This window comes from Sciurus carolinensis, chromosome 12 (genome assembly GCF_902686445.1).
Source record: "Sciurus carolinensis chromosome 12, mSciCar1.2, whole genome shotgun sequence".
NCBI lineage: Eukaryota > Metazoa > Chordata > Mammalia > Rodentia > Sciuridae > Sciurus > Sciurus carolinensis.
The window spans coordinates 54,301,016-54,315,200 of record NC_062224.1 but is presented as its reverse complement, the minus strand read 5'-3'; the positions used below and the strand labels follow the sequence as shown (position 1 = coordinate 54,315,200).

At 34.4% G+C, this 14,185-nt stretch overlaps 1 protein-coding gene across 1 annotated transcript in view; it reads right to left on the bottom strand.

The window, feature by feature from the left end:
- Fmn2 (formin 2) overlaps nucleotides 1-14,185 on the bottom strand; it is a 275,933-nt gene that overhangs the window by 160,611 nt on the left and 101,137 nt on the right. Inside the window, exon 8 of the mRNA XM_047520535.1 lies at nucleotides 9,061-9,122. Within this exon, the coding sequence (XP_047376491.1) occupies nucleotides 9,061-9,122 (62 nt within the window). The remainder of the gene's footprint in view (nucleotides 1-9,060; nucleotides 9,123-14,185) is intronic.

The following is a 14,185-nucleotide window of genomic DNA, read 5'->3' as shown; positions in this document are numbered from 1 at the left end:
GTTTTCTTCTCCTTATAATAGGCAAATTTTCTTGTTCTCTCTCTCCTCTCTCTGTGTGTATATATGTAAAGTTTTATCTTATTCATTTTTCTTTCTACTTCTCTTCTGCTTTCTATTTTCACTTTTTAACTACTCTAAACCTTCTTTTGACTTCCCTTCCTATTTTCTTTTCTTTTAATTAATTGTATATTTAACATGCTTTAAAACCGTTTATACAATTTTGCTCCATATCATTCCTGTTGTGGCGGTTGCTAGCGTTTTGTATGTTACTGCTGCAACCTGGTGTTTACTCCGGGTATCTGGTTCAGTGCAGTTTGTTGTTGTTGCTGTTGTTCATTTGCCCTTTCCATGAGAGGTGCTAGGGATCCAGCATGGCTTTTCAAGTTTCTGGGATCAAGGCTCTGTAGCAGAACTACCCCCCAACCAAGCTAAGACACAGCACACACTGTACCACACACAACCCACCCCACTTAAATTTCACCAATGCTTTAACACAAAGAATAGAGGGATCTTCTAGGCACAATGGTGTATACTTGCAATCCCAATGACTTGGGAGACTGAGGCAGGAGAATTGCAAATTCAAGGTCGGCCTCAGTAACTAAATGGGACACTCAGCAACTTAAAAAGAATGTGTCTCAAAATTTAGAAAAAAATTAAAAGAAATGGAAATGTGTATTAGTAGTAAAGTGTCCCTGGATTCAATCTCCAGTACCAAAGCAAACAAATCAAAACACAATAAAGGAAATGAAAACTCCTTGCTGATGGGCAGACCCCAAGAAGCCATGGCTAAAGGAGACCTGGAAGACTCACTCCTAGACATCTGCTCCTACAGCAACAGCAGAGAGAAACAACACGAAAACTGTGGACACCACACATATAAAGGGTCTCAAAATACATCTCTTCTATATACTTTAAAAATGTACTTTGACAAGGTATATTTTACCACATAATCATCTCAAATTTTACGTGAATTTTTTTTATCAAAAAAATTAGGTGCAATAATTATGTGATGCTTTTTTTAAAATTATGCCAGTATAACTCAAAGTCAATTTATTTCTAAACTGTGGCATGAAATCAGGATGAACAGAATACTTGTGAATATATGTTAATACAGTGGTGACAATTACATGATGAAATATGGCATACTATGAAACTCACTAATATAGTCTACAATTCACGGCAATCTGCTATCCCAGGATACACCATCAAAAGAAAATGTGCTCTAAAATGCCCTCCTTACCTAAAAGTGGAAGAGAAATTCAACACAATACATACACAAATCCTAACATAGAAATAGAAGAAATACAAAAAAACAAGGCAACATGACATGTCCTACCACCTAAGGTCTGTAATTTGCCAGCAACTAATTCCAAAGATATTGAAGTTTATGAAATGTCAGATAAAAGAATCAAAAGAATGATTATTTTCAAATCTATGAATGACTTAAGGAAGACCATACAGGACATGAATAAGCAATTCAACAAAGAGAGACACTGAAAAAGAACCAAATGGAAAGCTTGGAAATGACTCAATAAGTCAAATAAAATACATAGTGGAAAGTATAATTATAGGCTATATCAAGCAGAAAATGGTTTAAGGTCTTAAGGTCAAAATGCATGAACTAAAACATTCAGACATTGATAAAAGAAAAAAATAAGAAAATAAGAAATGAATGTACAAGATCACTACCAAAACATCTGATTCATAGATCCTGAGGATGGAGTAGAGAAACAGAATGGTAAAGAAAACTTATTTGGTAATATAATAGCAAAAAATTCCCAATTTTTGAGAATAAGATGGATATGTAGGTACTGAAGACGTTTAGATCACCAAGGAGATATGACCAGAAATGAATCACTCCACAAAATATTATAGTTAAAATGCCAAGAATTCAGAATACAGAAATAATACCAAAAACTTCGAGAGAAGTGCCATGTCACTTGTAAAGGCAAACCTATCAAAAGAACAGTAGATTTCTGAACATAAACTCTAAAGGCCAAGAAGGCATGGAATGATATATTCCAAGCAATGAAAAAAAAAAAAAAAACCTACCAAGTTAGATTACTACATCCAGTAAAACTGTCTTTCAAAATTGAAGAAAAAATGAAAACCTTCCAGGATAAGCATCAACTAAAGGAATTCATAATCACTAAGCCACCACTGCAGAAAATACTTAAAGGAATCCTACACACAGAGAAGAAAAAGAGATAAAAATCAAGAGAGCATGGGAAAGAATAAATTTCATTATTATAAGAATAGACAAATGAAATTAAGGAATGAATCAAGCATTAGAAATAAAACATGAAATAATAACTATCACTGTATAATAACACTCAATGTAAATGGTCTCAATTCTGCAATTAAAAGACAGACTTTCAATAGACTTAAAGACAAGAATCACAGGATTATCTCAATAGATGCAGAACAAGCACTTGACAAAATTCAGCATCTACTCATATTGGAAACACTAGAAAAACTAGAAATAGTAGGAATATACCTCAACATTATAAAAGCTATCTATGCTTAGTCCAAGACCAACATCATTCTAAATGGAGAAAAATTGAAAGCATTTCCTCTAAAAACTGGAACAAGACAGGGACGTCCTCTTTAACCACTTCTATTCAACACAGCCCTTGGCACCCTAGCCAGAGTAATTAGAAAAAAGAAAGAAAGTAAAGGGATATTGATAGGAAAAGAAGAGCTCAAATTATATCTGTTTGCCAACAACATGATTCTATATTTAAAAAATCCAAAATCTCCATCAAAAAGCTTCTTGAACTCATAAACAAATTCGGCAAAGTAGCAGAGTATAAAATTAACACCCATAAATCAACTGTGTTCCTATACCCCAATGACAAATCAGCTGAAAGAGAAAGCAGGAAAACCATTCCATTCACAATAGCCTCAAACGAACAGACAAACAAACCTTGGGAATCAAGCTAACAAAAGAGGCAAAAGACATCCACAATGAAAACTACAGAACACCAAAGAAAGAAATTCAAGAAGACTTTAGAAAATGGAAAGACCTCCCATGTTCTTGGATAGGGAGAATTAATATTGTCAAAATGGCCATACTACCAAAAGTGCCATGTAGAACTAATGCAATTCCCATTAAAATTTCAATGATGTTATTTACAAAAATAGTCATGAAATTCATTTGGAAAAATAAGAGGTTCATCGTAGCCAAAGCAATCCTCAGTGATAAAAGTAATGCCGGAGGCATCACAATATCAGAGCTTAAATTATACTACAGAGCTATAGTAACAAAAATGCCATGGTATTGGCACAAAAACAGAATTAAAGACCAATGGAACAGAATAGAAGACACACAGACGTACCCATATAAATACAGTTATCTCATACTAGACAAACGCACCAAAAACATACATTGAAGAAAAGAAAGCCTCTTAAATAATTGGTGCTAGGAAAACTGGAAATCCATATGTAGTAGATTGAAATTGAACCCCTATGTCTCAGCCTGCACAAAACTCAACTCAAGTGGATAAAGGACCTTAGCATTAGACCAGAGACCCTGAACATACTAGAAGAAAAAGTAGGCCTACTCTCCATCATATCAGCTCAGGAACAGACTTCCTCAATAAGAATCCTAAAGCACAAGAAGTAAAATCAAGAATCAGTAAATGGGATGGCATCACACCCCAAAGCTTCTTCACAGCTAAGAGCACAAACAGAAAGCCTACAAAAAGGGAGAAAATCTTTACTACCTTCACCTCAGATACAGCATTAAACTCCAGGATATACAAAGAACTCAAGAAAACACCAAAAAACAAATAACTCAATCAATAAATGGGTAAAGGGAACTGAACAGGCACTTCACAGAAGAAATACAATCAATCAACAAATATATGAAAATTTTTTCAACATCTCTAGTAATTAGAGAAATGCAAACTAAAACTACACTGAGATTTCATCTCACTCCAGTCAGAAGGGCAATTATCAAGAATACAAGTAATAATAAATATTGGTGAGGTTGTGGAGAAAAAGTTCAATTATACATTTCTGATGGAACTGCAAATTGGTGAAACCACTCTGAAAAGCAGAATGGAGATTCCCCAGAAAACTTGGAATGGAACTACCTTTTGACCCAGCTATCCCACTCCTTGGCTTATACCCAAAAGGCTTAATTAAAATCAGCATACAACAGTGACTTAGCAATATCAATATTTATAGCAGTTCAATTCACAATAACCAGGCTACGGAACCAACCTAGGTGCCCTTTGACAAATGAACGGATAAGGAAAATGTGGTAAATATAGACAATGGAATATTACTCAGCTATAAAGAATGAAATTTTGGCATTTGCTGGTAAATGGATGGAACTGGAGACTATCAGGTTAAGTGAAGTAAGCCAGTCCCCCAAAACCAAAGGTAGAATGCTCTCCAATATGTGGATGCTGATCCATAACAAGAAAGGATAGGGAGGGGAAATACAGAGGTTCACTAGATTAGACAAAGGGGAATGAAGGGAAGGGAGGGGGAATGGGAATAAGAGAGCAGAATGAATTGGACATAATTTTCCTATGCTTATATATGAAAACACTGCCAGTGTAACTCCACATCATGTTCAACCCCAAGAATGGGATCAAAATTGTAATGGGTTGCACCCCATGTATGTACAATATGTCAAAATACACAATACTGTCCTATATATCTTAAAAAAAAAAAAAAGACAGACATGCAGTCTGAATTTTTAAAAAAGACCCGAATTTATCTTTTCTGAAAGAAACACATCTCATAAGTAAAAACATCTATAGGAAAAGTGAACAGCGGGAAAATAATACTTTATGCAAACAGACTATGAAAGTGAACACAAATGACTATTCTCATATTCTTTGAAGGAGACTTCAAGTCAAAATTAAGTCAGAAGAAATAAAGAAGGTCAATACATATTGGGATCGTGAACAATCCAACAAGAAGATAAAATGATTTTATGTATTTATGTCCCAAACACTGGGGCATCCAATTTTATAAAACAAAAATAACAATATATACTTTCACTTGAAAAACTGTCTTTTGCAAATGAAGGAAAAATAACTAAGAAGTTGATAACAATTAGACCTCCCCTACAGGAACTGTCAAAAGGATTTTGTTAAGCTGAAATGAAATTGTGTTAACTAGTAACATAAATCATACAAAAAACAGAAAACTCAGTGGTATAAAACAGAGCCATAATCAGAACCCTCCAAGTTTGTAATGATAGTGTGTAACTTTATCTATGGCATGATTATTAAAAGCTAAAACTATTAATAACAATTATAGTTAACATAAATTTTCAACAGATACATACTATGAAGTGATATAAATTCTGACATCAAGAACAGAGTATTTATTAGCCAAAATATGGAAAGGAACTTTATAGAAAGAAAAAAATCCAGCTAAAACAATGGTGAAGGGACCTTTTTCTCAAGACATACAAAAGGTCAGCAAATTTATCCAAAACATCACTCATCATTAGAGAAATACACACTTAAACCACAATGTATATCATTTCATAGCTATCAGAACGGCTATGAATTTTAAAACAAAAACAAAAAAAAACTGTTGGTGAGGATGCAGAAAAAAGGGAACTCTTGTATACTGTTGGTGGGTATGTAAATTAGTACAACCATTGTGAAAAACTTGAATGGATGTTCCTCAATAAAACTAAAAATAGGGCTGATGGTGTCAGTAGTGGAGTGTTTGCCTAGCAAGTGCCCAGGCTGTGGCTTCAATCCCCAACACCACAAAACATAATCCAAAGAAAAAAAAAAAAAAAAAAAAAAAAAAAACAAATAGAATTACTATATGATCCAGAAATCCTACTTTATATACCTAAAAGATTTGAAATTACCATGTTGAGGAGATATCTATACCCATGTCCGTTGCAACACTGTTCATAATAGCAAGGTAAAAGAGTCAACCTAAGTGCCCACCAATGAATAGAAAAAGAAAATATGGTATATATACACAATGAATACTACTCAGTCTTCAAGGATTTTTTTTTTCATTTAAAACAACATGGATGGAACTGAACATTATGCTAAGTATGTGAAATAAGTCAGACACAAAATGAAAAATACTGCAAGTTATTTTTTATTTGTGGAATCTCTGAACTCAAAAGAAGCAGAAAGTAGAATGGTAGTTACCAGGACAGAGTTGAGGGGATAATATGAAGATGATGATCAGAGAGTACAAAGACTCAGTTAAACAGGAGGAATAAGATCTTCTTAGATACATTATACAATATGAAAAATATAGTACATATATTATACCTTTAAAAATTGTTAAGAAGTGACACATGCCTGTAATCCCAGCAGCTCAGGAAGCTAAGATAGGGGGATAGAGAGTTCAAAGTCAGCCTCAGCAACTCAGCAAGGCCCTAAGAAACTTAGTGAAACCCTGTCTCTAAATTAAATATAAAAAAATGGCTCGGGGATGTGGCTCAGTGGTTAAGCACACCTGGGTTCGATCCTGGTAACTGCCCCCCCCCCCCCAAAAAAAAAGAATAGAGAAAGAGAGAGCAAAGACAGAGACAGAGAGAGCTAAGAGACTACATTTCTAATATTCTTACCACAAAAAAGTATTTGAGATCATGGCTACATTAATTAACTTGATATAATTATTTCATATTATATTCACAAATCAACATTATTTTTTACCTCACAAATATATATAATTATAAATTGCCTCTTACAATAAAATTTAAAAAAATTGCACTGAACAAGTTTTTTTGAAGTACTCAGATGCATTCTAAGTAGCTATAGAGCTTATCCCAAGTCAGAAATTTATATTTTGTGAAATTAAACTACTTTGAAAAGCTAAAAACTACCAAATATTCTAAATCAGTACAAAATAAATATATTTATGAATATACTTGTCACCAATATTCTATAATGTTTTTCATTATATATTTCTACATATAGATATACCAGGTTTAAATAAGACATTTATTCACTATAACATATATATGCATATGTAATGTATTTGCAGGATAGATACACACATACAACATCTTAGCTCATTATGATCTACTACAGCAATTACCTTCCTATGGTATTTCCTCACTTTTTCCATATGGCCCACATGGGTGAGAAAGAGTTAGTATGAAAGACTCAAGAGAAACAGAAACTATCTGTACCTCCAAATGATTATTTAAAATATTCGTTTCACTGTAACACTAATACACTGAATACATGATTGGATTTTTCTCAGTTTTTACAAAGAATAACTATATGATAGTTATCTCAGTCCTTTTTCATGACTGGGTCCCACTGAACACATATACTCACTGTGCTTTCTGGGTAACTACTCTATGCTTGATTGCTGATGGTATGATATGATGAACCATGGGAAATATTCTCTCCCAAAGATCCCAATTTCACAAGGAAGACCCTATATACATATGTTTTAAAAGGATCAAATTCAGGAATGAACAAGGAGGTTGAATACACAGTCTTTAAGGCAGTGGTCAGAGAAGACTGCCTATATCCTGTCCATCATGTATATCTCCCAGAGCCAGGAACTCTTTTGACTTGAAATAGAAAAGTTGAGAATGCAAACAAGCATAAAGGCTTAAATATCAATAAGATTATAGGCAAGAGCAGAAAAAAAACTGAAAAATGACCTCATAGATAATTCAAGACAAAATAGGACCACACTGAGACATTTTCCTAAATGTAATAAAAAACACCGAAATGGACATCACTTTCTTATTTGATAGAGCAATATAGTTAAGGCCATATCTCTGCAAAATCCACTTAATATATGAGTGTATAAACAGTACTTCCAAAATGCCACTGACTATATCATGCTCTAATACCCTATCTCCTTTGCCACTTTCTTAAGGAAAAGTGCTACACACAAGAAAAGCTGAAATGTCCTGCCAGTTAGTGAAGTAAATTGTGAGTACATACTAGCTGTGTGACCTTGTACAAACCATTTAACCTGTGTCTTTTTCCTAATGTGTAAAATAGGGATAATAAGAGCACCTGCCTATAGGTGATTAGAGAGTTGCAAATCAAAACCACAATGAGATCGTGCTTCACACCTCTCAGGATGGTGAAGATGTGGGAAAACGGCAACACTTGTCCACTATTGGCGGGAATATAAACTGGTAGAGTCATTAGGAAAACAATGTTGAGGTTCTTCAACAAATTAAAAACAGAACTTACATTTTGTTCATCAATTTCACTTCCATGTATGGACCTAAAGGAAATGAACTAGTATATAGAAGAAATATCTGCACCCCTATATTCATTGCAGCATTATTCATATTAGCCAAGCTATAAGAACAAGTGAAGTGCCCACTGATAAATGGATGATAAGGAAATTATTGTACATGTATGCAATGAAATACTATTAAGCTATAAAAGAGAAAGAAATCTTGCCATTTGCAACAACACAGAAGAACCTGGAGAATATTATGCTAAGTGAAATAAGCCAGACATGAAAGACACTCTATAAACTTGAACAGATAGAAGCAGCAGTGTAACAGTAGTCGTGTAGGGGTGGGAAGTCAGCAAAGGGTGATACTGGCTAAAAGGTATAAACTTTCAGTTATAAAGTGACTAAGTTCTAAGAACCTAATGTATAGCCTGGGCAATAAAAGATGTGCTAATATGACTGGTAACCATTACATACTGTATACGTATGTATTAAATCAGCATGCTCCACATCCTGAATATATTCAAACTTAATTTGTCAATTAAGTATTTTTAAATTTTAAAATGGTGTGTATGTAAAGGGCACAGAATAACAATTGACTTAAATTAGCTCCCATAAAAATGGACTATTATTTCAGAAGAGGAAATGAATGACCTCATAAATAACGTTTTGAATCACAATCTTTTTTTTTTGAATCACAATCTTCAAAACCATAAGATCATACATTTTTGCAACATGCTCCTAGAAAATATTGTAACAAATCACCACTTTCATAAATTCACTGCTCCCAGAACAAATTTCCTTAAAGCACATTAGATCAACCAGCCCACATGTGTACATAGGCATGTATTGTGTATGCATTATATACTCACACATAAAATTCCTTCTATTACTCACATTCTCATAGAGAGCTTGAAGAGTCTCCAGGTCAACCACAGAGTTGTCCAAGTTCACAACAGCTGTGGGGGGAAAAAAAGCAAAAGAAAATAAATTATCATAAGCCAGCTGAAAGAAGATGTTTGGCCATTTTAGGCAATGAAGTTCATGGTTTAGGGGTGCTAACTTCAATGCTTCCATTTGCCCCATTCCAAAGGCTATGTTTTAAGAATTTCAATGGCCCAGGTGTCAAATGTTAAAGCTTTCAGTTTCATTTAGTATTTCACTCAAATACTAAATCCCAAGAATATGGCCAGTCAAAGGTCAGAGAGAAGCTGTAAGTCTGTGTTTCACTGCCCAACTGAATTAATTTGAAAAATCCCTGCTTACTACCAGAAATGGGCAAATCATTCCTAAAACTATGGCCTAGTTTTATACCAATAAATGTTTATACCTCTACATTTATTTAAACCCTTGCACAACGGTTAAATTTAATCACTAAACTGGCAGACATAGTAAAGATAGATGCATTTCCTGTTACAATTCCCTGAATTGTTCTAATCAAAGGACAATGATATTGGTACTGAGATTAGTGCAGATTCAATATTAAAAATCCATCCTTCTTTATAATACAAACTAACCATGATTCCATCAAAAGAGAAGAAAGATCAGTAAAATAGAGGAAGGAAACTGAGGGGATAGGATAAGGGAAGATCAGTGGAATGAATGTGACCTAACTTTCCTATGTACATATGTGAATATACCATGGTAAATTAAAAAAAGAAAAGCCTTATATAAGTAAATAGCAAAAAGATCAGTAGAGTAGAAGGAAGGAAATAGGGAGGGAGGAGGAGAAGGAAAGAGAAAATACTGGAACTGAATTAGAGCAAATTATATTCCTTGCTTTTATAATTATGTCAAAATGAATCTCAATGTTATGTATAACTAAAAAGGACTAATAAAAATAAAAATTTTTAAAAAGCACTGAACAAAATACAAACTACCCATGATTATACAAGGAAGAAACAGAACAGATAATCAGAAAACAAGAATATGCTCTTTAAATACATTTCTTGACCTGAAAGTATTGTGCTGTATTTTGGAGGTAGATGTGCCCTATTACTTGGTTTAAGCATAGATTAAGCAAAATCATTCTGCATTTCCCACATACATATTAGCTAGAAAGAAGGTACATTTGCCCAGATGGATTTGTGCCAAGTGGCCAGTGAAGTTCTTGTAGGATTAAATATTTCCAAGAGAAAAATTATAATGTGGATAATCACAAATTCGATATATTTATTTTGATAACTGAGGCATTTTACCATGTTTCTTCTCTCAAAGCTTAAAGTACACATGAGACATTTCCCAGTTGACTCTGGCAAAATTCCAAGAAAGAATTAAGAAAGAAAAGTGGGAAATGGAAGCATAGAATGGATGAGAAATCTAACCAAGGTAATTTAGCATTTCTGGGAACAGAGCCCAGATTCACCAACAATTATACCAAGCAGAATATGATACTTCCACCCTAATAATAATCCACTATCTCAATATAAAAAATAGGTCTCCAATATAAATATAAGAATTTACAATTCTTACCAGGATACTGCTCTCTTTCTCCTGTTAATAATGTTCCTTCCTTCTCAGTCTCCTTTGCTGTCTCCTTCTCTCCCCAACTTCTTATTTTTGTAGTGTCCTTGGGCTCCATCCCCACACCTCTTCTCAACTCACTCTATAACCCTTGGTGGTCTCACCTGGTCTCACATGGGGCTTGAAATTGTCCCACTCTTTGATCTCTAGCTTCTAACCTCTTCCTCAACTGCTGACTTGCAAAACCAACAGTCTTCTTAGAATCCCCATGGGATGTCTAACAGTTACACCCACTCTGCCCACCTCTTCCCTGGCTCCCATTATGGAGACTCCAATTGTCAAGATGAGCCATCCTTAACTCCTTTCCTTCTCTCATATTCCACACCTAACACCTAATGAATCCTGTTGGCTCTATGTTCCAAACATGTCTAGAATATGACTTCACCGCAACCTGCCACCACTACCACCCTGTTTTTGCCAGTATGATTGCAACACCCTCCTTATTGAACTAAAGGGTTCTTCAAACATAAAAATATGGTACTAGAAGTAGAAAAAGTCATTAGAAGGTTCAGAAAATAAATGTGAGAGAATTTTCCAAAAATAGATCAAGAAAGAAAACATCAAGAAAATTAGAACCAATTTAGGAAGGTCAACATCAAAATAATAGGAGCCTTAGTAAACAAAACAAGACAAACAAACAAAAATTTGACCAGCTCTTAAGAGTAGATGCCAATGAGTTAAGAAAGAAAAACTAGGGCTGGGGTTGTGGTTCAGTGGTAGAGAACTTGCCTAGCATGTGTGAGGCACTGGGTTTGATTCTCAGCACTGTATATAAATAAATGAATAAAATAAAGGTCTATCAACAGCTAAAAGATATTTAAAAAAAAAAAAAGAAAAAGAAAAACTACAGTTGCATACTCCCTCTGACCTATTTCTGCCAGACATACAGCACATGATTTATACTCTAGCCCAGACAGATGCCCTGTCTTTGATGATCTCTCTGTATCCTCTCACTCCCAAAAATAAGGCTCTTAAAAACTTTCAGGGTCTCTGAAGTTAGAAGACATTTTTCTGCCTATCTTCTAATCTTTATCTAATAATAGAAATCATTCTCCCTTTTTAACCAGCTAAGTTTGTGTTTATCTCTGGGTTTTACAAAACTAAACAATATGAGTTGAGGAAAACTCACATAGATAGACAAAGAAGTATAAAAGCAATTGACAAAAACTGAAGACAGCTAAATTCTGATGGAATTAATGACAAATAAGAGATGAATTCCAATATCTTTGAGTTTATTAGGAAATATAATGATGGTCACTGGGGGTTCAAATAAGCAGAAAAGTCACTGACTGATTCACATTTGCTTATAACTCAATTCTCCTGCCTCCCTTTCCCAGTTTAGACTGACTGAGGTTATTTTAGTGAGTGATATGAGCATCTAGTTAGAGTATAGTGATAAAGATACTTTAAATATGAATAATTCTTGACAATTAACCCACTTGGCAATATCTGAAAAAGTGTTAAATGCACTTGAATCAGTTAAAAATTATTTTCATCTGTAAGTAAAAGAATAAGAAACTGATTTAAGTAAAGCTAAGTCAACCTTAATTCAGGGGCTAAAAAAGAAGTTAGGATCAAGATTTGGGGGTGGTTTTTCAATGTCTTCCCTCATGTAGAAAAAGTTGCTATAGCTCCATCCATCTCTTTCAGATTCTAGGTAAAATGAAGAAAGAAAAGACAAAGTGACAAAAAATGAGCAATAATTATTAGTTATAAATTCTCTGCAGACTTCTACTTATGTGTCATAAACCAGAATAGTTCCTCATGGTCACCTGGAATGAAGGGAGAGCTGAATTGTTAACTCAGGCAATCTGCTATCTCTAACAAAATAGCAATTTCAAGTTCCAGCCCAAGTAATTTCCCTAACTACTATCACTCATGACATATGTACCTCTCAATTCTACCCTTTAACATAAATAAAAGTCATCTGATACACTTAAGATATTCTTTTTTCTTTGTATAGATGTGTTCTGTCACTGCAAGGAGATTTTAAAGAGCCTGACAGCAATGATCTTGTGTTAGATGTTAGATCACCCTAGAGTGCCTTGCATACTTTAGACAACTAGAGAAATTTAAAACATGAAAAACAAAAGTCATTACTGAGCCTTTCCACAAAAGCCAAAATAACCTTAAGGAAGAGACAGTAGGAACCAAACATTTGCCTTATTGATTCCATAAACCCACAAAGGCAGGAACATCTGAGAAAGCAAAAGCCAAATTTCGGCATGAGCAAAAATACCTGCTGCACACAGTGCTATTCACATAAACATCTAACAAGGAAAAGAGGAACTGCAAAGTACAGAGCAAACAACAAGTATTATTAGAGGAAGAAGCCTCATTTGCCTTAGGAAAGAAAATAGTGGTTTGGTAAAAACTAGAATTATTATCTTTAAATTTTCATCTGAAATTCAATAAAGTCCAGAAACCTCTGGTAAGGGCATGGCACTGTGTAACTTGATGACAAAGGAGCCAAGAATCTCATTCAGCATTCCTTTGTAAGGGAACACTGATGTGTTGAACCCCACCTGAAAATCTGCACACCTGGGTAGTTCTCTAAGAAAACTGTCAAACTGTATTACATAACAAAAACTACGCAAAGATGTAATCAAGCAATTTTTAAACTTCTGTTTGGTTTTGCCTTCTTAGTTAAGCAAACACATTCAGCAACTTATGAAAACTAGCATTTCTTAGCGGACGACACTTGCTACCTTATTCATGTGAACACTTTTACACGGGATAATAAGATAAAAGGAAACATTATATTTGTTTTTTTGGTTTGTTTTGTTTTTTGTTTGTTTGTTTGTTTTGGTACTAGGGATTGAACCCAGGGGCACTTAATCACTGAGCCACACCCCAAGCTTTTTTCTATTTAATTTTGAGAAAGGTTCTCACTAATTTGCTTAGGACCTTGCTAAGTTGCTGAGGCTGGCTTTGAACTCGAGATCCTCCTGCCTCTTAGTTGCTGGGATTACAGGAATGCAACACAAGGCCCGGCTTATATTTGCATTCTTTATGCATCTTTCCACTAAGCACACTTGAGCATCTGGAAGCATGGGGTCTTTAAGCACACACAAACAGACATGCCTTTACTGTGGGAATCTTGCTAAAAGGTATGTTGCTAGGCATTCTTAACCTACATGTGAAACACACAAACACTTGAATAATATTTCAAGTAATTTTGGATTATCTAAATACCATCTAAATTAAATTGCAAACATACCAATACCATTCTTCTTTATTATAAATTATTCTGGTGGCATTCCATTGTGTGTGTGTGTGTGTGTGTGTGTGTGTGTGTGTGTGTGTATATATATCTTATTTTTTCAATTTTGGGAATTGAACCTAGGACCTCACATGCTAGGCAAGTACTGTAGCTAAATACCCAGTTCTATTCCTTCTATCTCTAAAACTTCTAAATTCTATTAGTGCCCTTCCATTTTAAGTCCCCAATCTATACATTAACGTGTTTATTGAGAAGTTCCAATTTATCAAAATAATA